Source organism: Dromiciops gliroides, chromosome 2, assembly GCF_019393635.1.
Source record: "Dromiciops gliroides isolate mDroGli1 chromosome 2, mDroGli1.pri, whole genome shotgun sequence".
NCBI classification, from domain to species: domain Eukaryota; kingdom Metazoa; phylum Chordata; class Mammalia; order Microbiotheria; family Microbiotheriidae; genus Dromiciops; species Dromiciops gliroides.
The window spans coordinates 192,566,318-192,590,270 of NC_057862.1; the positions used below are offsets into that span (position 1 = coordinate 192,566,318).

The following is a 23,953-nucleotide window of genomic DNA, read 5'->3' on the forward strand; positions in this document are numbered from 1 at the left end:
CAATGATTTCTTAATTACAAAATCTAATGGCCTCACTTCCCATTCATGACCTCGGCAGCATTTGAGACTTGTCCATCTCTGGGCTTTGATTACACTATTCTTTCCTGGTTCTCAGATTATTTAGTTACCTTTACAGGATCATCATCTACATCTCACTTCCCTATTTTGTGTAATCCAAGGCTTTGTCTTGGGCCCTTTTTCTGCACTCTGATTTGGTGACTTCATCAGCTTCCATGGGTTTCATTCTCTATGCAGATGTTTTCCAGATCTATGCATCCAAGCCAAGTCAGCCACCTAGGTGACACAGTGGATAGAGTTGTTGGGGCTGGAGTCAGGAAGACCTGAGTTCAAGTATGACACCCAGGGCATGCCATTTTAACTTATGCCTCAGTTTCCTTAACTGTAGAGTGGGTACAATAATAGCACCCGCCTCAGGGTTATTGTGAGCAAATGAAGTAATTTGTAAAAATCACTTAATATTGTTCTTAGAGGTAGGTGCTTTAAAACGCTTTTCTTTCCCTTCCCTAATCTCTGTTGAATTCCAATGCCAACACAATCCATTTCCAACTGGTTGTTCCATCTCAAGCTCAGTATGTCCAAAATAGAACTCTTCCCTCCCTTTCCTCCCCCCCAACCTACATGTTCTGAACCTATTTCCATAAAGAGCAACATTCGTCTAGTCATCCCGGGTTCACAAACCTTGGAGTCATCTTCAGCTCACTCTTCTTTACCTAATCAGCTGCCAGATCTTACTGACTTTACAACATGTCTATATGAAGTCTTTACTGTGCATCTCTCCCAAGGTGCTAGTGCCTTCCCTTCCAGAATATTTATTTAGTGTATGGGGGAGGGAGGGATTGTATATGATACGGCGCCAGAGGAAGTGGGTTCAAATATCAGCCCATACCCAGTAGTTGCATCACATGGGCAAGGCACTGGGCTGCTTTGAACCTCACTTCTCAGGACTAACTGGCAAAATCGCTTAAATAAAGATAATACAGTTTACAAATTTTGTAATGGCCATAGGAAATGATTGATTATACACATGGAGCACCCAAATTCCAGACTTGTAAACTATTATAATTTTTTACTAATTCTTTCTTAAACCTGTGTTAGGTGAGTTCCTGAATGAATTTGAAAGCTTTTTATAAGATGCAGGTGATTTTTCATCAAGTACTGATCATCATTATCCTGGCAGTATTTTGTACATAATCAGGAACTCAATAAACATTTGTCAAGTAAGGCACTGTCAACTAGTTTTCCAAAATCCAATGAACTAGTATTGCTTTTCATAAAATGAATTATCAATGTTTGTATCTATTCAAGTATAATGCTAAACAATTATGTGAAGTCTGTCCCAATACATTTGAAATCTTAGAATATCAGACACTATACATATTTAGAGCAGATACAAACAAAATGACTAAATTGTTGAAGTGTCCTGGGGGTATTGATAATGCTATGGTACTCTTAAGGTAGGTATAAGGTAAGGTGCCTAGAGGGTAGATAGGGGACAGTATTGAATTCATCATACTGGGCCAGTGACAAGTTCTTTCTAAGGAATAGTTTGTAAAGAAAACCCGTGGGGTAGCTCGCAGTGGATAGAGCACCGGCCCTGGATTCAGGAGGACCTGAGTTCAAATACGACATCAGACACTTAACACTAGCTGTGTGACCCTAGGCAAGTCACTTAACCCCAATTGCCTCACCAAAAAAAGAAATCCCTCAGTGGCATATCTTTGAAAATTTTTCATTGAATTAAAGGGGTGTGGGGATAGCTGAAGGAGTCGTTTATCCATAATGGTTCTTAAGGGTTTCTCTGACTGTTGCTGGATAAAGATCAGGTAGTACTTTACCTGTCCTAGTACATCAGTGTTGCCTCTGTGAATATACCTAGGTTGTGTTGATCTAGAATAAGGATTCTTTTTTTTTTTTTCTGGGCAGGGCAGTGAGGGTTAAGTGACTTGTCCAGGCCCACACAGTGTCGAGTGTCTGAGGTCGGATTTGAACTCAGGTCCTCCTGACTCCAGGGCCGGTGCTCTATCCACTGTGCCACCTAGCTGTCCCTGGAATAGGGATTCTTAATAGTTTTTTTTGTTTCGTGGACCCATTTGAATCCTTTGGGTCTCAGGATAACATTTTAAAATGCATAAAATTAAATGGGATTACAAGGGAAATCAATTACATTGAGATAGTTGAAAGTTCACAAATACCAGGTTAAGGACCCCTGATGTACAAGCTCTGGGCTGAAACCTGTAGTACCCCAAATATGACACTTGGTGGCAGTATCGGATACCATTGAAAATGTTGATACTGATGTAGGTACCACCTGTATTATGTTGTAAAATGGCTTCTAGCCAGCTTGTCATCTATTAAGTATCAGAGCATGAATTCCAGCCAAGGTCTCAGATGACAGATGAGGACTTAGACTAAGGTCACCTTCCTGACTCCAGAGGATAGCTTTTTATCCACCATATTCCATCTGGCTTGACTTCAAATCCAGCCACATCTCTCTGCTCTGCTATTCCACCTTTTTGTGGTAATGGTGGGGAAAGAATAATTTGGTTCCCAGGGGAACCTAGTGGTATCTTAGCACAAGATCTGGATCTCCCATCAGATGGTCTGATGTAAGTGATAATAAGCTCACTTGCCCTAGCACCCCCAGCCCAACTCCTCTACCACTAGTTTTATCTGAAAGACTCGCTGTGAAGACCTTCCTCACTTTCTCATCTCATTAAATGAGACAGCATTTGTAAAAAACATGTAATAGTGTTTGGTACCTGGTAGGTGCTGAATACATACTTGATTCCCTGTTTCCTTTCACCATCCCCCATGTAAAGAGAGATGGATTGGCTAGCAAGTGGTCTTGGAGGATTCTGCACTAGGCAGGTAGGTTTGGACATGGGGAGAGGAACAATAGGAGTCTGCAAGTGGGGATTGGGAAACGGTATGACCACTCCAGTTTAAAGAGCTTTCCTAGTTCCTCTAGGATAAAGTACAGTCTGGCCCATTTAGAACCCTTCCCAGGTGGCACCTAGGTGGCGCAGTGGACAGAGCACTGGCCCTGGATTCAGGAGGACCTGAGTTCAAATCTGACCTCAGACACTTGACACATGAGCTGTGTGACCCTGGGCAAGTCATTTGACCGTCATTGCCCCAGCCCTGCCCCCCCCCCCAAAGAACACTTCACAGTCTGTCTCCAACCAACCTTTCCAGACAATTCGAGTTACTTCCCGTCATAAGCTGTAAATTCAACTGGAGTGAATTAATGGCCATTCTGACAACTTAGCATTCCAATTCCCCATGATAGCATTTATTAAGTCATAATAGATATTTAGGAGGTGGCACTTAAGGGCTTTAAAGGAAGCAAAAGATTCCATGGGCCCTAGGTGAGCCTGAAATGCATTCTATATATGGAGGATGCACAGAGACAGGGTTTAAAATGTCATTGTACATGGGATTGTAGATTTTGAACTAAAAGAGTACTTGGAGGTCATCTAAGACTCCTGACTCATTTTATAGATGAGTAAATTGAGTCCAGAGAACTTGTGACTTGCTCAACATCAATTTTTTTTCTCAACATCAAGTTATGTAGATCAGAATTTGATCTCAGTTCCTATACAGGAAAAGGGAGAGTTGTCTTGAGTTTAGGCTATTCCTATACCTAGAATGTACCCCCTCCCTACTTACCTCACCTTGCCATAAGCTCCTATATAATACGCGGGCTATCGAATGCAGGAAACACTTTATTTCACTCCAAAGACAGAAGATTCCTACCAGAGTCTATAATCTGGCTTCTATCCCACCCCAGCTGAAACTTCACTGATCTCTTTATTAATGATCTTTTATCATCTCTGCACCTGACGCTTGACCACTTCCTTGGTTTTTGTTACACTGCTCTTCCTGGCTGTCAGGTCAAGTCTTTGCACTTCTCTGTCTTAACAGAATCCTCATCATCCATGTCATGACTCCTACCTCTGGGTGTTACCCAGGGGCTGTGTCCTGAGTCCTTTTCTGTTGTTATTATTAGCTTCCATCTATTTTATTTGGGGCAGCTTAGGTGTTGCAATGACCTGGAATCAGGAAGATTCATCTCCCTAAATTCAAATCTGGCCCGAAACACTAGCTATGTGACCCTGCGCAGATAACCTTGTTTCCAGTTTTCTCATCTGCAAAAAACTGGAGGAAAAAAAAAATGGAGCTGGAGAAGGAAATGGCAAACCAGGATCTTTGCCAAGAAACCCCAAATGGTGTCATGAAGAGTTAGAAACAGCTGAAACGACTGAACAAGAAACAAATTCAACTGTCATCTTGTTTTGGGGGAGGGGGGTTTGGGCGGGGCAGTGAGGATTAAGTGACTTGCCCAGGATCAAAGGGTCAACTGTCATCTTTATGCAGATAACTCTGAAATTTACACAAACCACCTTCAACTCTTGATTTCTAGTTTTGATTTTCTCATTGTCAGCTGGATCTCTCACCTCGATGTCCAGATCTCAAATTCCACACATCCAGACAAGAGCTTTCTCCCTAAAGCTACTTTTTTTCCTAACGCTATTTCTGTCAAGGGTACCACTATTCTTCCAATCCATGAGTCTGCAACCTGGAAGTCAACCCTGACTCCTCTCACTCCCACATTCAATCACTTGCCAAGTCTTATTGACTCTGCTTCTCCGACAACTCTCACATCTGTCCCCTTTTCTCTAGTCACCACAACCACACTAGTCCAGGATCTCATCACCTTTTGCCTTCTAACTGATCCCTCCTTTGCCTGTAGCTTCCTAATTAGTCTGCCTTTATCTAGTTCCTTCCCTCTCCAATCCATCTTCTACATAGCTACCAAACTGAAATTGCTAAAGCACAAGACTGGCCATGTCACTTCCCTGCTCCAGAAGTTCCAGTGGTTTCCTGTTGTTTTCGAGATAAAATACAAACTCAGTTCAGAATTTAAAGCCCTTTTCAATCTGGCTCTGGCCAATTTTTCCAGGTTGATTACAAATCACTCACAGAATTATAGAGTTTGAAGGAACTGCAGTGACCATATAGTCAGTCCAACCTATACCCGAAAAGGAATCCTTATCATATTCCTGACAAGTAGACAAACCTACAGTTTCTACTTGGTCAGCTAGGGGGTGCATTGGACTTGGAATCAGGAAGACCTGTGCTCAAATCTTACTTCAGATACTAACCAGCTGAATGACTGGGTAAATCATTTAGCTGCTCAGCCTCAGTTTCTCTCTGTAAAATGGGAATAATTGTATCTAACTTCACTGGGTTCTGGGGATGAAAGGAGGTAACATATAAAGTGCTTTGCAAATCTTAAGGCATTAAATAAAAAGTAGCTATTATTACTTGAGGACCTCCAGTGAGAGGGAATCTACAACCTTCCACATTCCAGGACAGTTCTAATTGTTAGAAAGTTTTTCCTGACTCAGCCTAAATTTATCTCATTGCAACATCCAGCCATTACTCTTTCTGCTGTATAAGGCCAAACAGAACAAACCTAACCCTTTCCATCTAACAGCCTTTCATGTACATGAACACAGCTATCACCTACCCCTAAGTGTTCTCTTCTGTAGGCAAAGTATCCCCAGCTCTGCATTATCTCCACTTTATCAATGTCATTCTTAAACCATTATCCCCAGAATTACTCAATACTATAGATGTGGTCTAACCAGGGCAAGGTATAAGAAAAAAAAAATCACCTCTTTATGACTGCTCTTTAAGCCCAAGATTATACTTTTTTGGCTGCCATATCACATTGCTGACTCATTAGCAGTGCATTAAAACATGCAATTTTTTTCAGGCAAATTTTATCCAGTCATGCTATCCCCATCCTATACTTGTGGTGTAGATTATTTGAACCATTGTTAAGACTTTACATTTATCACGTTCAGCCTAGTGCTCTACCCTGTCAGGCTCTTCTGAATATGACCATCAACCAGTTTATCAAATCCAACTTTGTGTCTTCTGTAAACTTAATGACCATTCCATCTCTACCTTTATTTAAGTCATTGATAAAGATGTTAAATAGCACAAGGCCAAGCACAGAGCCCTAGGACACTCTACTGAAGACTTTCTACCAGGTAGATATTTAACTATTACTGACTACTCTTTGAATACATCCACTTAGCCAGTTCTAAAGCCATCTAATTGTTTTATTGTTTAGTCCACAAAATACTTTGCTAAAGATTTGGTCAACTCTCTACCCCCTTCCCTTTCTCTCTCTCCCCCTTCTTATCCTCTCTTCTCCCGCCCCCAACATGTTCAGTTATGTCCATCTTTATGACTCCGTTTGGTTTGGTTTGGCTTGGGGGGGGGCAGGGCAATGAGGGTTAAGTGACTTACCCAGGCTCACATAGCTAGTACTTGTCAAGTGTCTGGGTTCAAGATTTGAACTCAGGTCCCCCTGAATCCAGGGCCAGTGCTTTATCCACTGCGCCACCTAGCTGCTCCCTATTTGGTTTGTTTTTGGCAGAGATAATGGAGTGGTTTGCCATTTCCTTCTCTAGTTCATTTTACACATGAAGAACTGAAAGCAAACAGGGTTAAGTGACTTGCCCAAGTTCACATGGTTAGGGTCTGAAGGTGGATATGAACTCAAGAATATGATTCCAAGCCCAGTGCTCTGTTGTGCCACCTAGCTGCTCATAGATTCAGTAACAGCATAAAAAAATGAAACACATTTAATCTGACATCACTAACAAAGCTACATTAGCTCTTTGTAATCATTGCTGTCTTTTCTGGATTTCTATTAACCATCTCTGAGATTTTCCCCAGTAATGGGAGTCAAGGTCACTGGCACATACAGTTTTCACACTCTTATTTTCTTAACTTTTTTTTTAATCAAGGCATTTACCTTTCCCTAGGGTCGTAGTATCTTCCCCTGTTTTCCATGATCTTTCAGAAATCACATCCACTAATTCTTTCAGTACCTGAGGATGTAGTTCATATATTTCAGGTGACCTGAATTCATCAAAGGCAACTAGGTAGCCTTTTACTTTCTCCCCATGGTGATGTAGGAGGCAAAAAAGGGTTAATAGAAAAACCCAAGACCCAAGCTATAATTCAGATATTATCTCTAAAAGGGAGTCAGACCCCAGTTAATGGATATCTTATACTAGGTTCTTGTACCCACAGAAATCACAGTGTCCATAATGGGAACAGAGGGAGAGAGGCCATGATGACCTTAGACTAAAATGACATGGCTATAGAAATTCTAAAGAAAAATGATTATATTTTGAAACTAGCCATGGGAATCAGAAAGACATGCGCAGAAAAGGCCAAATTTGTCCCCAGATTCACCTTATGACATGTAAACTCCCAAAACACACCTCCACTGAAAAAGGTACCCACCTCAGGGGTTGGCTTAGGACCCCAGGAACTCCAAATTAGGATAAGCCCTCCCTTGTAACACCCCTAGGTGGAGAATATTATAATGAGATTTATCTATACTATAAATATAACTTTTCTTTCACTATTCGAGAGATCTTTCCACTTTTCTGGTTCTCCACCTGTGGTCATCCACAGTATTGCAATAAAACTTGGGAAACTGAGTCACTGAGTCTTGTAATTCTTTTGGGACGACTCACAATCAATTTGACCCCAAATTCCATCCCACATCAATGGGTAGTAGCTTCCTGTTAGTTATTTTTGTTTTGTTACTTCCAGTACAAAGGTCATTCTCCTTGACAGAGAAAACAAACAAAAGAAGGATTGAGTAGCTCTCTTTGTTGTCAGTTATAATCATCCTATACACCCCAACCATAAGTCCTACCCACTCTATGATCTTTCTCTTCCTCCAGTATAACTATTTAAAAAAATAAACAAAAAACCCTCTTATTTTTGCTATCTTTATCTTTTCTCACCTGCCTCAGCTCATCCTGAGATTGAACACTACTACCAGCCTAATCTTATATTTATTGTTACCAGCCTGCTTCCATCTTCTGAACATATCCTTTTAAAATATGGTATTTCTTGTGCATCCATATTCTCTCTCCACATAATTCCTGTCCCTCCCTTTCCTTTATGAACTCTACACTTCAGCCAAATGGTATTACTTTTATGTTTCCTAGGTATATCATTCCATGTGTTTCTGTGCCTTTACACTGTTCCTGGAATGCTACCCACTTACTTTACTCCCCAGGACAACATGCAGGCCAAGATGCAGAAATCAAACTCTGGAGGACTTTACCCTTTTATGCCTGGAACTTTTGTCCTGGAGAATGATTGCTAATTGGTGGTTGCCTCAATTGCCAACTCCATCTAGGTCAGACCATCTCAGGAGCAGTTAGACTACTCTGGCCTCACTTTCCTAGTTTTGGAATGAAAAGCAAATCAGTTCTTGTTATGCCTGGAAAGGGTGTGTCAATTTACTCCCCGAAGTCTCCATAGACCCTCCCTATAATTTCCCTACCAAAATGTCCCTCCCTTATCACCAGTCCCCCATATTTGTTGCCTCTCCCATTAAAATTTGTTTCCGTGAGGGCTTAGCTCAGTGCTTGGCAAAAAGTGTTTAATAAATGCTTTTTGGTTTTTCTTCCCCACCTCAAGCTATTAGGAATCTCTAGCTTCCTTCAAGGGCTTCTTTCTTTAGAAGATCTCTTCTACAATATATAACCTGAGAGAGCAGGAATGACATTGACTTGCCCTAGGTCACACTCTGAGTATGACAGAGGCAGGTCTTCTTGGCTCATTGGCCAGCCTCTCTATTGCTTTTGTGTATATATGTTTGGGTTTTTCTTTTTTTTTTAATCTCCAGTACTTGACAATGTTGTTCAATTGTGTGACCTCCACCCCAGACCAGACCCTTTTATCCTCCACTATCTCTTGGTCTGTCCAAGTTTGTTGTTTCCATGTTTCTCATCCTCTGTTTTCCTCTTTTCCTTTTGTTTCCTATCTAGTACTTGGTACATAATATGCTTAATAAATGCTTGTTGGTTGATTTAAATAGTATGAAATCAAATAGTGCTTAATTTTGCCTAGAGTAAATCTTTTCTAGCGTGTTACCACCACCTCCCCCCCCCCCAAAAAAAAAAGCAGCAGTATAGAAGGTCCTAATAGCATGTTTTACCCCCTGGGTAAGCTCTAGGTACAGGGACTCCTAGACTCATCAAACCGCCAATTAATTAGGGTTTTTTTGGTGAGGCAATTGGGGTTAAGTGACTTGCCCAAGGTCACACAGTAAGTGTCAAGTGTCTGAGGTCGGATTTGAACTCAGGTCCTCGTGAATCCAGGGCCAGTGTTCTATCCACTGCGCCACCTAGCTGTCCCCGCCAATTAAATCTTATAGCCAAAGACCCAACAACGAGGACGTTTCTGTAGTCCCTCATTTTGGCCTCTCTGGAGGCCCTATGCAAATATGGACAGGTCAACCCGATCACGATTGGCCGAGGAACTATCTCAGATCGGAGGAGTATAGCCCGGGCCGTCGGTGGGTCGGTTCCAAGCCCTTTAAATTCCAGCTTTTGGTAGTAAGCTTCGGGAGGAGGATGGACGGTTTCATTCCCCGTTGTCTTATGACGTCATCTACTACAGGCTCGAAAAGTTTGCTTCAGCCTGGAGTCCTAAATTGAAGAGACTCAACAGTTTTTTTAAATAATAAAGACAAGGCTGCAGTCCATACACGTGGGGTGCAAAATTCATCCGTTACCACTAAGACCGCACTACGTTTGTAGCAAGCCCCCTTCCAACTCCCCCCACACCCCCGACCCAGAAGCCAAGGTCCTACGAACCTCCCTTTATCGACTGGACTCCCAGTTTCAGCTTATTCCGCGTTCAGGGACCGGTTCTGCCTCTCCAGGCGTGGAATGAAGAGGTGAGGGGTTTGCTTTCGAGGTGGGTCCTGCGTTTAAGCAAACTGTGGCTTTAGTGCCCCAAAGGGTGTAGACACTGTATCTTGCCGTCTATTGCTCAAATCTCAGACACCTACCTACTTCTCTCTAGGCCTCAGTTTCCTTCCCTATAAAATAAGAGAATGCCCAGATGGACTTTTAAGGTCTCTTCCCACTCTTGCATTCTCGGACGTAAGACTCCCAGGAACAGTTTATTCAACGTTCCAGCCTGGGTCCAGTCTCTCTCCTGCTCCGCCCTTTCAAGCCTGGTCTCTACCCTCAAACCCCGCCTCCGCAACTCCTCCTCCTCCCCAGCCAGGAGGAGACCACGCCTCTCCCTGATGGCCCCGCCCCTCACGACTGGCCCCCCCCTCCCCTCCCTGGTGGCCCCGCCCCTTCAGGTGGCTCCTCCCCCGGGGAGCAAGTCGCGGCCTCGGCCGCCTTTCGCGTTTTGAGCCGTCCGTGCCGCCATAGCTGCCTGTAGCCGCAGTTGCGGCGAAGCTGGAGTTGCGAGCGCGATGCCCGAGGGATCTTCGAACGGGACGGTCTCCGGCTCCCGGGACTGGTGAGGCGGGATCCCAGAGTTGGGTGGGGGGGGGGGGTCCTCTGACTGGAGGCCGGGGACTCTGGAGAAGCCAGGGGAGAGGGGGCGGAAAAGAGGCAGGACCGGGGTCGGGGGGGGAGGCAGGAGGGGGAGGGGGACTGGAGACCGAGGTGAGCGAGCCGCCGGCGCTTGAGGTCGGGGTCTCCGGGCTGTCCCGGCCGGCTCCGCTGCTCCCTCCCTTCAGCTCTGCGCCCCCCTCACCCCACCTCTTACCGCGCGTTGCCATGGGAATATTCTAGGGAATCACCCCGGGCTCCCGCCGGGCCAGTCCCACCCGCTCCCTTCCCGATCGTACGGATGGATGGGTGGGCCTGACGTCCTGTTCCCTCTCCCAATTTTGGGGCTTCTCCCCTTTTCCTCCCCGTTTTCATTCCTGGCCGTGTTAGCAGCCCACGGGGAGCCGAGGATGTAGCATGTAAAGAACCGCAGAGCCAGGCCAGGGCCGGGCTGATGTAATGACCCTCGCCTATCTAGGTCGGTGCTGGGGCAGATCGGAAGACCCCATGGATTGAGGAGCGCGTGCCGAGGCCGGGGATCCGCCTGAGCCCCTGCGCCCTTCGGGGATCCCTCACCATGATGTCTGTGGAAGGCTCCACCATAACCAGCCGGATCAAGAACCTGCTCAGGTCCCCATCCATAAAACTGCGCAGGAGCAAAGCCGGTAACCGGAGGGAGGATATCAGCACCAAGGTGAGGTTTGGTTCAATTTCTGGAGGAAGAAGAAGAGCATTGGAGGGGGAGGGGAGGGGAGGGGAGGGGGAGGGGAGGGGAGGGTGAAGGGGAAACTTAAGAGATCAGAGAAGATAGGTGGGAGTAAGGCATTCTGATTTCCAGTCATAGCCTCACTACAGATTCATTGTGCTTGGGTAAGCTACTTGTCCTGCCGTGACTCAGTTTCCCTTCCTGGGAGGGGATAGTGGTAGCTTGTGTGCCCTTTTGGAAACTGCGCCGTGACTAATGCCGAGTCCTCCCGGAGGGTTGCTGATGAGCAGGTGAGAATTCATAGCAGCAGGAAGAGGATTATGAAAACATTTAGCCTGGGGGTTTGGCTTGGATTTCAGGTACTCTCCTTGGTAACATCCTTAAAACTGAAGGCAAATTTATTAATGCTGAACCATAAACGAAACTGGTCAGCTTTGGTAGAAATTCTGAACAAAAGGAAAATGTTAAGGGGTCTGCCTGGTTTCTGCTGATATAATGGGGTTGATACCCATCAGAAACTGGAAGTAGCCCCCTTGCTACCTACCAGGAAAGTGTAGTTGTTTCATTTCAAAACCTTGAGGAGGGGAGGGTTCTGAATGGGGCAACATCTTTGGCTGCAAAAGGATCCTAGGAGTTAAGCCTTGAAGTTAGTCCTATTTCTTCCCTCTGTTTTCGTTTTGTTTCAAGTTCTGGTTCATGTGCTGGACACAGTTGCTGGACTCCACAATCTTGGGAATGCCCAAGTAGAGTGAAGTTTGATCCCTGAGGGAAACCAGAGCTTTGTTTCCACAGGATCAGATTAGGTTTTTGTGTCTTATTAGGCCTGTAAACACAACAGCTCTGTGAGGCAGAGGACTGCCACAGGGAGAGGTGTTTTGAGACAGCTACGTTTTTATTGCTTTGCCTGCATCTCTTCATTGGGCGAGCAATCCTGGCAGCCAGTGATTTAGTGCTGCACTATCCAGTGTGGTAGAGTTTAAAGAGAGCTCTGTTCAGATCCCTGTGCCTGAGGAGAACCTTACTTGGACTTAGTAGTGGGTAAACAGCCTTTCTGTGTATTTTAGCAAAGAAACTAATCCCAAGTTTCTATACCGATGTAGTTTGGGGATTTGTGGCTCTCCACTGCAGTTTGCTATTGTCAGTATAAATGTAGATTCGATCCCAACCAGCTCTACTTTGTTGGACCTTTGACCAAATCACTTATACTTTCTTAAGCCCCAGTTTTTCTTATCTGTAAATTGAAGGGGTCTCAGGTTAGAGGGGTCCTGAGGTTCCTTCTAGCTCTATGGTCTTAATATCTCGTTTGCTTACTTTTTTAGATAGGATTTTTATGAATGTTGTGTTATCCTTAGAAATGCTGGTGTAGATCCTTGGAGCTTGGGAATGATCAACATTTAAAAAGAAGTCTCTAGGGAAGGTGTGGGTGAGTGAGTGAGCCTTACTCTCCTCCAAATTGGCTCAGAGGACATAACATACACACTCAATTGGGTATAGCAATCTATTTATTTAACCTTGCAGGAAAGTAGGAGGTGAAGGAGATAAGGGGTGAAAGGTGAAAGAAGGGAGGGCGGATTGGGGGAGGGGGCCGTCAGAAGCAAAACACTTTTGAGGAGGGATAGGGTGAAAGAAAATGGAATAAATATCATGGGGAGGGAAAAGGATGGAGGGAAACAGCAATAGTAACTGAAAAAAATTCTGAAGCAGAGGCAAGAGCAATGTAAGATGATGATGATTGATTGTATTGATGAGGATTGAATGATGATGAGGATTGATGAAGATGTAGATGGATTAATAATGATGATGATAAGTATGGTCTTTACTTTGCTGGGCTATTGTGAAGAAAATTCTCTGTCAGGTATAAGGTTATAAATGTTATCTTTTACTGTTGTTGCAATAATCAACCTTGTGGGTTTATTGTAAGGAAATCTCTCTTTAAAGTACTATGTAAATGTAGTTTACTGTTATAAAAATGATGAGCAGGATGCTATCAGAAAAACCTGGAAAGACCTACATGAGCTGATGCATTGTGAAATGTACTATATACAAAATAACAGCAATATCGTAAGATGATAGGCTGTGAATGACTTGGTTATTTTCAGCAATGCAGTGATCCAAGACAACTCTGAAGGACTTATAAAAAATGCACTCCATCTACAGAGAAAGAGCTGATGGTATCTGAATACAGATTGAAGCATAATTTTTTTTGTTAGTTTCTTTATCTGAAGTTTTGTTTTTGTCTGTTTTCTTTCACAACCTGGCTAATGTGGAAATGTTTTGCATGACTACTCATGTATAACTTATATTGAATTGCTTGAGTTCTGGGGTGGGGGTGTGGGGAGGGAGGGAAGAAGAGAATTGGGAACACAAAGTTTTAAATATTGATGTCAAAATTTGTTTTTACATATAATTTGGGAAAATAAAATTCTAAATTAACACTTTTTTTTTAATTAAAAAATGAGTCTGTAGTCTGTAATGGAATTTGGAGGACTTTATATAGTCAGCAAGTAGAGGGATGCTGGTTCCATTTTTGCCCTTGAAGTTAGGAAGCTCTATGAAAGTTGCAGTTTTCTGGTTCAGGGAGGAGAATTCAATACAGATCTTGGAAACCCACATTTCCAAACAGGAATCTTATTGTAGCTTTCCCTAACCTAGAGTCACATGATAATGGAAACACGATTTTAGTGAAGTTTGTGTGCCTTTGACAAAGGGTGAGGCAATGATTTAAGTGAGCAGGGATTTTTGGAAAGGTCTTTGGTTTCTAAAAGAATAGCTGCTGCTTTGGGGTGACTGTATTCCTAAAGACAAGGGTCCATCAGCTGGTTTGAAAAACAGCCTTTTAGCTCAGGCATTTGCTTAAGACTTTTAAAAAAAATTTGACTAAGATTCCATATTTATATTGAGAGTATCATGATTATCCAAACAACTTCTGAAATACCAGGAGCTGGTGAGCTATCTTGATAGATTAGGTGTTAATGGTGATTGACTACTGGGAGAACTCTAGTGGTGCTTGTGGGATTAGTTCTAAAATAGAATTTAAAGATGGGAATAATGGGACCCTGTACTTTCATGTTTTCAGAATGAGAAGGAATGAGAAATCAGAAGGAATATACAATCCACATGTTGCTTCTCTGGTAACTCAGTGAAAATAGCCATTTTGTAGCATTGCATAGATCAGCCCAAGTGGGATTTTAAATGATTTTGAAATAAATACTGAAGGAAGACTGTTCTCTACTTCCTACATGGGCTCATCTACATGCTAGAGGAACAGCCCACTGACAGGTAAAAATTAGTGACTGAACAAAATAATAGCCAGTGTGATATGGATTTATCTCCTTTTGGATCCTACCTCTAGCAGGACCTGTGGCTCTGCTCTACTTTATCTGAAACTTGAATGTTCCATTCAACTTTGGAAGCAGAGCCAACCAAGGGAATCTTTTCTGATTCCCGGACCACTTAAATACAGAGAATTCAGCATAGGAGAAAATAAATATTGCCACCTGCTTCTGAGTTTTCTTTGATCAGAAAGCTGAGATGCCAAGCAATTGCTCTACTCTGGAGAAACCTGTGTGGGTTCTGTAAAAGCTTCTGAAAGCCAAAAAATCTTCCCAGTTTCAGAGTTGGTGTTATAATAAGGAATAGAACTGAAGACTGATTTTTTTCAGTTAAGTTGTCTTTTTAGCTACTTGGGCTCAATCAGTGAGAATATGAGCGTCCACACTGTGTGTTTTGAAATGTAATGGGAGCAGGGGCAGCTAGGTGGCTCAGTGGATAAAGCACCGGCCCTGGATTCAGGAGGAGCTGAGTTCAAATCCAGCCTCCAGACACTTAACACTTACTAGCTGTGTGACCCTGGGCAAGTCACTTAATCCTCATTGCCCCACCCCCCACCCCCCAAAAAAGAAATGTAATGGGAGCTCTGTAAAGTGTTACAAAAGTAATAGAAGATCTAGCAGCCCTCTTCCTCGGTGCTTCCAGTTTAGTCAGAAAGATATAGGATGTACTCGCTGGAGAGAGTTTATCAAAGTGTTCTTCAGATGGATTAGTTCTATTAGTTAATGCAAATGAGCATAGGATGTAGGCTGGAGGAAAATGGAATTGAATATTAAACATGGCAAGCTTCTTCAAGGAGACTGAATTTTGAAAAAGATTATATGGAGATGAAGGACATTGGGTGACAAAAGTGGAGAGAGTATTCCAAGAAGAAAGGAAAGCTATGGACAGAACAGACAGCTGAATTATGGGTAGGGAATAACAGGATCAGCTTGGGACAAGGGAAGCATCTTTGTAGGAGAGTAATAGAAAAATGAAGATGGGGGGAGCTAGGTGGCGCAGTGGATAAAGCACTGGCCTTGGATTCAGGAGGACCTGAGTTCAAATCCAGCCTCAGACACTTGACACTGGCTGTGTGACCCTGGGCAAGTCACTTAACCCCTCATTGCCCCACAAAACAAACAAACAAACAAAAATGAAGTTGCTGAAATTGTGGGGAGGAGTTAAAGGGTGCTTGAATAGAAGAGCCTTTTAGACCTTTCCCCAGTGTGGAGCATTTAAATTTTATTCAATAGGACAAGGATGGGACACCTTCCTTTTAGTGACTCTCAATGCCATCATATTGCATGTTAGCATAAACTTCGCATACATATCTAGACAAATAGAAACTGGAATTTTGATTTTGATTATTGTGCATATAATTACATAGGCAGCTGGCTTGAAAGGGACCTTTTGTAACTACTCTTGGCTCTCTAGTGGAAAAAAAGGCTCCCCACCTTTGCAATAGGGAATTGGGGACAATGGAACATGGCCATTTTTAGGATGTAGTAAAAATGGTATTTGAGAGAAGAGAGATGGCTAGAAAACCTTTTTTTTTTCCTTTACTAATTCAGGCATAAAATTTGACTAGAATTTGCTCTAGAGTACTAACCTGTAAAAACGGAAAGGAGGGATCTAAGAAGCATTCCAGAGAAAGGTCTACACACCTTCATGTGGTTTGGATGTGGGGACCAAGGTGGAGGTGAAGAATTAAAAACTTTATTGGAGAATGTGAACCAAGAGGACCTAGATGCTGTTGTGTAGCTACTCATGGTCATGAAAAAATTGGGTAAGGACACTTGTTTAGGGTGGAAGATGACGAGCTTGCTTTCGGATATGATGGGTTTCAGATATCGTCACAACAAGTTTAGCGAACGTCTATTATGTTCAAGTTGTTGGGTGAAGCACTGTGGAGTATACAGAGAAGAGCAGTGTATAAAAAAAGAGCTATTATTACATTGGACTCTTGGCACTATTTTTTGGTCATCAATGGAGTTCTAGAATTTGTCTAGACCAAGAGGAGGAAATGACAACGACAATTTCCCAAGACCTGACTGTTCCTCACCTATTCTCCATTTCCGTATTGCTTGTGACTGACCAGATTTTGTCAATTCTAGCTTCTGATTATTTGTGGACCTCCCAGTCATAGCTCTATTCTGTTACCCTTTATAAACCCTGCCCCCAGTCCTCATTTTGGGGCATTCCTAGCAATTTGCTTTGTGATACTCCGATTTATAACTCCTCTGCCCCTATTAAAGACCTTAATTCTGTTAAAAAAAAAAAAGCTATTAATCTGGCTCTGGTTAAGTGCTATCCTTCCTGGACTCAGGGAAATTAAGTTAAGTGCCATCCCAGCCTTAGTCTTATGTTTCCAAACATAACTTTTCATTATGATTTAATTTTCTCAGAATTATAGGGTGGTATTTAAACCTAGTCATATCTTCAAGAAGGGGTTGTGGGTTTCATGTTTGAAATAGCTTTATTTAGGTTATTACTGATTATTTTATTACTTGGTGCCTAAAACTACTTAATGAAACTCTGGAATCTTATTGCTCTCTGGTGATGGAAGCATTCTAATCTTCAAAACCCTCCCAACTTGTTGGATGGCTGGGCTCATGTTACTAGTTTATCACCTGAGTCCAGAATTGGAGTTTCTTTTTTGGGGGGGGGGTGTTTTTGGGTTTTTTTTGCAGGGCAATGAGGGTTAAGTGACTTGCCCAGGGTCACATAGTTAGTAAGTGTCAAGTGTCTGGGGTAGGATTTGAACTCAGGTCCTCCTGAATCCAGGGCCAGCGCTTTATCCGCTGCGCCACCTAGTTGCCCCCAGAATTGGCATTTCATTAGTTGGGTCCTCCCAGTAAGAATCCTCTTTTTGAGTGTCTCTAACAGTATTGTGTCATTGACAAGGTATCGGAATGATACTCTATACAATTTTAGAGTTTGCAGAGCACTTTATGTACATTATCTGACTGGAACCCCAGAGGGTAGCTACTTTAGGTATTATTAACCTTAGGATTACAGATTTAGAGAAGAGCTCAATAACCTTAAGGGTCATTGAGTCCAACTGCTTCATTGTACAGACAAAGAGGGATGATGTGACTTGATCGATCACACAGCTAGTCTGTGTTCGTGGTGAGATTTATACCCAGATCTTCTGACTTCATGTCCCTCCACTGTTCACTATGCCACAGTGTCTCTTGGTATTTTTCCTAGATGGACATGATTGTAACTACTCTGGAAAGTCCCTATGACAGTGATAGGTCTTTTTTTTTTTTTTTTTTTTTTGGTGAGGCAATTGGGATTAAGTGACTTGCCCAGGATCAATGCACCACCCAGCTGCCCTGACAGGGATAGGTCTTGAAGCAAAAGTTCTTGCCCTTTTTTGTGTGTCATGGACCCCTTTGATAGTCTGAAGCCTATAAACTCCTTCTCTGAGGCAGCTAGGTAATGCAATGGAGAGAGCACTGGGCCTGGGGTTGGGAAGACTGGAGTTCAAATCCAGCTACACAGAGCAAGTCAGTTAACTTCTGTCTGCCTTAGTTTCCTCAGCTGTAAATTGGGAATTATAGTACCTACTTCACAGGGTTGTTGTGAGGGTCAAATAAGATAATATTTGTAAAAGTGCTTAGAGACGTGTTTTTAAATACATGAAATAAAATACATGGGATCACAAAGGAAACTAAAGGTTAGTGAAATAAAGATATAATTTTCCCCCCCAGCCATGTTCACAGACCCTCAGAAATGTATCAGCAGACCCAGTTAAGAACTCTTGGTCTAGAGCATATAATGGTCATTTGACTTTGAATGACCTAGATTCAGACCTGGCACTAGGAGCTTTAATAATTCAGCGATAGCTTCCTGGGGGGATAGGAATAATGAACTCTGCAGTAATTCCTTTGGTCAGGTTCAATTTTCACTATGCTGATTCAGTCAGTGCTTTACTACCCAATTCCCTAGGGGCTCAGTTGGTAGTTTTCTGTGTCTCATGATCAGGGTCCAATCCTGTGCCTTTTTTGCTCTATTGACTAGAACAGGAGACAAAGTTGAGACTTCGCTGTTGCCAGCAGCTCTGACTCTGAATTTCTTCTCTATGTGACCTTGGACAAGCTCTTTCTGAATTTGTTTCTCTCTTACTTGTAGAATGTTTTAACCTCTTCAAGACAAATGTTCTAAAAAGGAAATTGTCTCCTGGCCTTTTTATTGATGTCTTGATTAGCCTTCAGAATGAGTCTCAGCAGAGTTGGGAGGCTCTTCTTCTTTCATTAGGACCTAATACCTTTTCCTCTGCTACCTAAAATAGCATAGGCGTTTAGAGTCACAAATTGGCTTATAAACCCTTCCCTGGTCTGCTGGCTTCTGTCACACTAGGAATTAACAACATTGCTCTTTTCCAAATTCCCCACTGTAAATTAGGGCAAATGCTATGGGTCACAGTTTGGTTTCCTATAGAGAGATTTCTAATATCTTTGGAGACCACTGATATTTCTCTCTCCTATTAGTTGCCTACATCTACATTCTTATTTTCTTACTCATGAAAACATTAGCAGAGATAAGGCTTTATCTTGCTCTCTATACCCACCCCTCTGAGTGCAAAGCTAGACTTCTTGCTCTTATCACACTACCTTTGTTTGGAAAACTGCATTTGGCAGTTTTCTTTCAGGCCTCATGTTAATTCAAAACAAACTTCCTAGGAATCCTTGTCTTTATATCTTTCCCTAGAGTACATCTTGGTTTCACTTCATTTAGACAGTAATTATAATAGAAAAAAATTGAAGTGCTATGAGTGTTTTGAATTTGATTTGTTCTATGTCATTTGCCCTATGCCCTGTTTCTCCAGGTGCCATAATCTGTTGCTTGGCACTTCTAGATTCTTTGTCTCTTCCTAAATAACACAGTTCTTAGCATCTTGGATATAGGATTGAGTTGCCAAGGATCATCTTTTTGGAAGTTTGCATTCGCATTTGTGTCTGTATTCATATTTCAACTGCCTAATTTAATGCTTGGTTTCATGAACTTCTTGTATGGGGTTATTTCTTCCACTGAAGCAGATTATAACCTCTCTACAATTTAGACTTTGTGAGTTAAGGTGCGAAAAAAATTATTTGGCACTTGGAAACCAGTCTGCTGGCAACACCCACCAAATTTAGGTAGGCTAGTCCACAGATTACAGATATAAGGTCTCTCATTGGACCTGTACTCATCCTTGCCTTCTCTGTAGGGACCTGCCAGAACTTGTGTTTTAATAGCATAGCCCCAAAGCAGAATACTGTTAGGTTTCAGAGTAGGGTATTAGGGGAAGATCTAAGAAATACACATATTATTTCTTATTCTAGCTCTATGCTTCTCACTTTTCCCTCTTAGAAAAGTGGTGAATGTGTGAAACAGGATCTTGTGTGGGTCCATAGGACTGGTATTTTCATATGTTCAGATTTTCCAAGTTTTGGTTTACTTTTTGCCAGTGACTGTATCAGCAAGGTCTTCATTACTGGATTGGCCACAATATTTTCCCCTGGTATTGAAGGACATTTAAAGAATGTACTTGGGGGTATTGGCTAACTTCTCTTGGCCATCTAAGCAACAAATTCTATCCCTTCCATTTCAGAGAGAACTTCTGTAGTGCTTTCTTTCCCTTCCAGTTTCTGTAGAGAAAAGATTTCTCTAATCTTCAGTTATTGTATTTGCCCTGCTGACCCTTATCTTCACCTCCAAGGCTGGAATGAAATTGAATATTTTGTTATTTGTCACTCTTGTTCCTTTCATTCCTACTGAAGTCTTTCACTTGAAGATCTTGGAATGGTCTTCTGTGATGCTACATGACTAAGTTCTGGTCTTGCAGTCTTCTTTCTTAGAAATTTTGGCACACATACTTGATACTGAAGGCTCCTGTGTACATCTAGATTGGAATATTAATAAAGAAGGATTTACTTATCAGGCATTGTGCTGAGCACTAGGATACAAAGAAAGGCAAAAATACAAATGAATGAATGCCTTCAAGGAGTTTACTACATTCTGATGGAGGAAACAACATGTAAATATTGCACGTGCACATGCACGGATATATGGAGTAAAAGGAAGGAAAGTAACCCTAGAGAGGAAGGCTTAAGTGGCTTAGGAGATGGCAGAAGGTGCCATTTGAGCTAGGTGTTGAAGCAAGCTAAGGCTGTCAGGAGGGGGAAGTGAGAAGGGAATATTCCAGGCAAGCAGAGATAGCCAGTGCATGAGGATGGAAAAGAGCCTAAGAGTTCGAGGAACAGGAAGGAGACCAATGTCACTGGATGGTAGAGTGCTTAGAGAAGACAAAGATTTGAAAGAAGATTCAGGAGGCAGGAAAGGGCCTTAAATGTGAAGAGCCTGAAGTGCCCACCAGAGGACTTCATATTTGATCCTGGAAGTAATAAGGAACCATTGGATTTTATTGAGCACGGAGGGTAACATGGTCAGATGTATGCTTTAGGAAAAAATCACTTTACACTCGAGTTCCCTGGACTACCTAACTTCCTTCCATCTGCCTATCTTAAAGTGCCCTGGCCAGGTTCCCAGCTCTCCTCTGTGAGGTCTGAATTTCTAGGGACCCAGATGGCCATATTGGAATTACTGTGACCATTACAGTGACTTTTTGGAGAATAGAAGTCTACATGTGGGTATCATTTGGATTAAAGGGGTGTGTGTGTGTGTGTGTGTGTGTGTGTGTTAGGAAGGGGTGCCGCAAGAACAAGAATTCTGCTGTGTGGAATAAGGGGAAGGAAAGATTAGCTGTGGTCTTTTCCTTACCCCCAGGCCTTACCTAGTGCTTCAGTTGTGCTTTTCAGTGCACTGAATGTATTATTTGTATGTAGGTTTTATTTGCCTATGAGACAGAGCTCCATGACAGCAGGAATTGACTTTATCTTTTTTATCTCCCCTGGTGCCTGGCATAATGTTTTTTTTTGTTGTTGTTGTTTTTTGTAAGGCAATTGGGGTTAAGTGACTTGCCCAGGGTCACACAGCTAGTAAGTGTTAAGTGTCTGAGGCACTTTGAACTCAGGTACTCCTGAATCCAGGGCCGGTGCTCTATCCATTGCGCCACCTAGCTGCCCCTGGCATAATGTTTTGCATGTAATAGGAGCTTAATAAATTTTCATTGAATGAATTTAATAAGTTGCAGAACTATATGTGGAGGTCATGGTTACTGATCACCAGAATAGCTGATATTACTTGATTTCCTAATCCCTATTTGGTGAAGTAGCTGCAGTTTCTGGTTCTGCTATCCTGTTGACAAGTTGGATTTGAAAAACCCAGGCAGCAACTTGATTATTCTACTTGCCTTGCCCTTTTCCTGTCATTATCCCTTAAAAGATTTTTCTTTTCTTTTCTTTTCTTTTTTTTTGGGTGGGGCAATGAGGGTTAAGTGACTTGCCCAGGGTCACACAGCTAGTAAGTGTGTGAAGTGTCTGAGACCAGATTTGAACTCAGGTTCTCCTGAATCCAGGGCTGGGGCTTTATCCACTGCACCATCCAGCTGCTCCCAAAAGATGGTTTTTACTAGTTAAAAAAAATTTAATACTTAATTTTCCCCCAATAACATAAAAACAATTTTAACATTCTTTTTTCAAATTTTGAGTTCCACATTCCCTCCTCCATTGAGAAGGCAGGCAATTTGACATAGATGTATAGTCATGCAAAACACATTTCCATGTAAGTCATGCTGTGAAAGAAAACACAGACCAAAAAACCTCGGAGAAAAATAAAGAAAAAGTATCTTCATTCTGTTTACTAGTTTTGAAAACTATTTAAAAGCAATTATCCACTCTGGTTTGTTTCCCTCCCTAACCAGCTTTCTCTGCCTGCCCCCCACCCAACTCCTTGTCTTCCTGAGTTAATGCCCCCATTTCTAGGCCTGTGCAGCCTGCTAGGTCTGTGTGGCACGTGGGCACAAGGAAGCGCCACTGACATAGTGCAGCTGTGTGATTCCCAGCTGACTAAACCACAAGCAGTTGCTGTTTCTCTGTCCCAAGAATCTGGACAGAAGTCACGCTCGTTGTGTCTTGGTAACTGAGAACTCTCCTGTCCCTCAGTAGCCAGGTTAGAAGTGGAGCACCCTCTCCTGCCAAGGCTGCTCCGCCTTCTCCTTCTTTGGGCCTCTGTTGCTGCCTGTGCCCAGGACAGAGCACAGAGCTTCCATTTTAATTCCCATGAGACATAAATGGTGCCCAAACAACAGATATTTTCCATAGAGGAAACTGGAGCTGAGGCTCCTCACGCCGAGGATGATAGGAGTGTTGGTAGTTGGGTTTCAGGGAGTAGGAAAAGGAGCCCAAACCTTCACCCGCCCGCCTCCCGCTCCCTTGGCTTGCTGCTCTTTGCCCCATCAGACTTGTGGTTTGGGTTTCATTTGTCGTGGCTCCGAGAACAGCAAAGGCCGTAGAGGGGTGGCAGTGGGACTTCCCCTGTCCTACCAAATAAGGAGGGGCAGCCCTTAAGCCGGGTGAATTGGGTGAGGGCGGCACTCAGGTGATTGGTGTAGGGAGAGTCTCCGAGCATGTGCTTGATCGTCTTGCTAGTTTCAGCTGCTGTGTAATGACCTCACACCGGGTGAGAAGTGTGTGTCTCTTGGGGCGGCTAGGTGGCGCACTGGATAAAGCACCGGCCCTGGAGTCAGGAGTACCTGAGTTCAAATCCGGCCTCAGACACTTAACACTTACTAGCTGTGTGACCCTCGGCAAGTCACTTAACCTCAGTTGCCTCACTAAAAAAAAAAAAAAAAAAAAAAGTGTGGGTCTCTGAGCTGCTTCTCTTGTGGCTTAACTTCAGGCTATGCCAGGGGCAGCAAGGTCTGGAGGTATTACAGGGTGCCCTGCCTAGCGTGGGGGTCGCATAAAAACAGCCAGTGTGCTAACTGAGTTAGCCCATGCAGACAAGCTGTTCTCGTCTTCCCTGGGGGGTCTGCTTGGGGCTCTGAAGTCTTAATGGCAGTTAGTTCTTGAAGACGCTCCTCGAAACTGTTGGCTTTAGAGTTTGGACTTACTTGAGGCTGAACTAGCTCCTCTCTCCAGGCATGTCTCTGGTGGTAAGACTGGGAGAAGTTGGGCCCCAAGCCGGCAGCTTCAGGCTGCTCCTTTTGTGCAGAAGTTAGTCTTTGCTCCAGCTTCAGAGGCTGGCGGGTCTGCCGGCTCCCTTCTTCCCATACCCCCAACCAACAGCTTATATAGTAGTCTGGGCAGTTAGGTGGCACAGTGAATAGAGTGCTGGACCTGGAGTCAGGAAGACCTGAGTTTAAAGCTGGCCTGAGACACTTACTAGCTGTGTGACTTTAGGCAAGTCACTTAAACCCTGTTTGCCTCAGTTTCCTCATCTGTAAAATGAGCTGGAGAAGGAAACAGCAAAACATTCCAGTATCTTTGCCAAGGAAATCTCAAATGGGGTCACAGAGGGTTAGATATGAGTGAAACGACTGAACAACAACAAAACGTAGTAGGCCATATTTGTCTCATGCTGATTTGATAAGTTAGAGACAGGAAGAAAGCAAGAT

General features: G+C 43.1%; 1 protein-coding gene across 3 annotated transcripts in view; it reads left to right on the forward strand.

Moving 5' to 3' along the window:
• Positions 1 to 10,251: 10,251 nt before the first annotated feature.
• Positions 10,252 to 23,953, forward strand: part of MAPKBP1 (mitogen-activated protein kinase binding protein 1) — a 77,446-nt gene continuing 63,744 nt past the window's right edge. For all 3 annotated transcript variants that reach the window (XM_043984654.1, XM_043984656.1, XM_043984655.1), the window contains exons 1-2: positions 10,252 to 10,395; positions 10,909 to 11,124. In XM_043984654.1, coding sequence (XP_043840589.1) covers positions 11,008 to 11,124 — 117 coding nt within the window. In that variant the 5' untranslated portion in view covers positions 10,252 to 10,395; positions 10,909 to 11,007. The remainder of the gene's footprint in view (positions 10,396 to 10,908; positions 11,125 to 23,953) is intronic.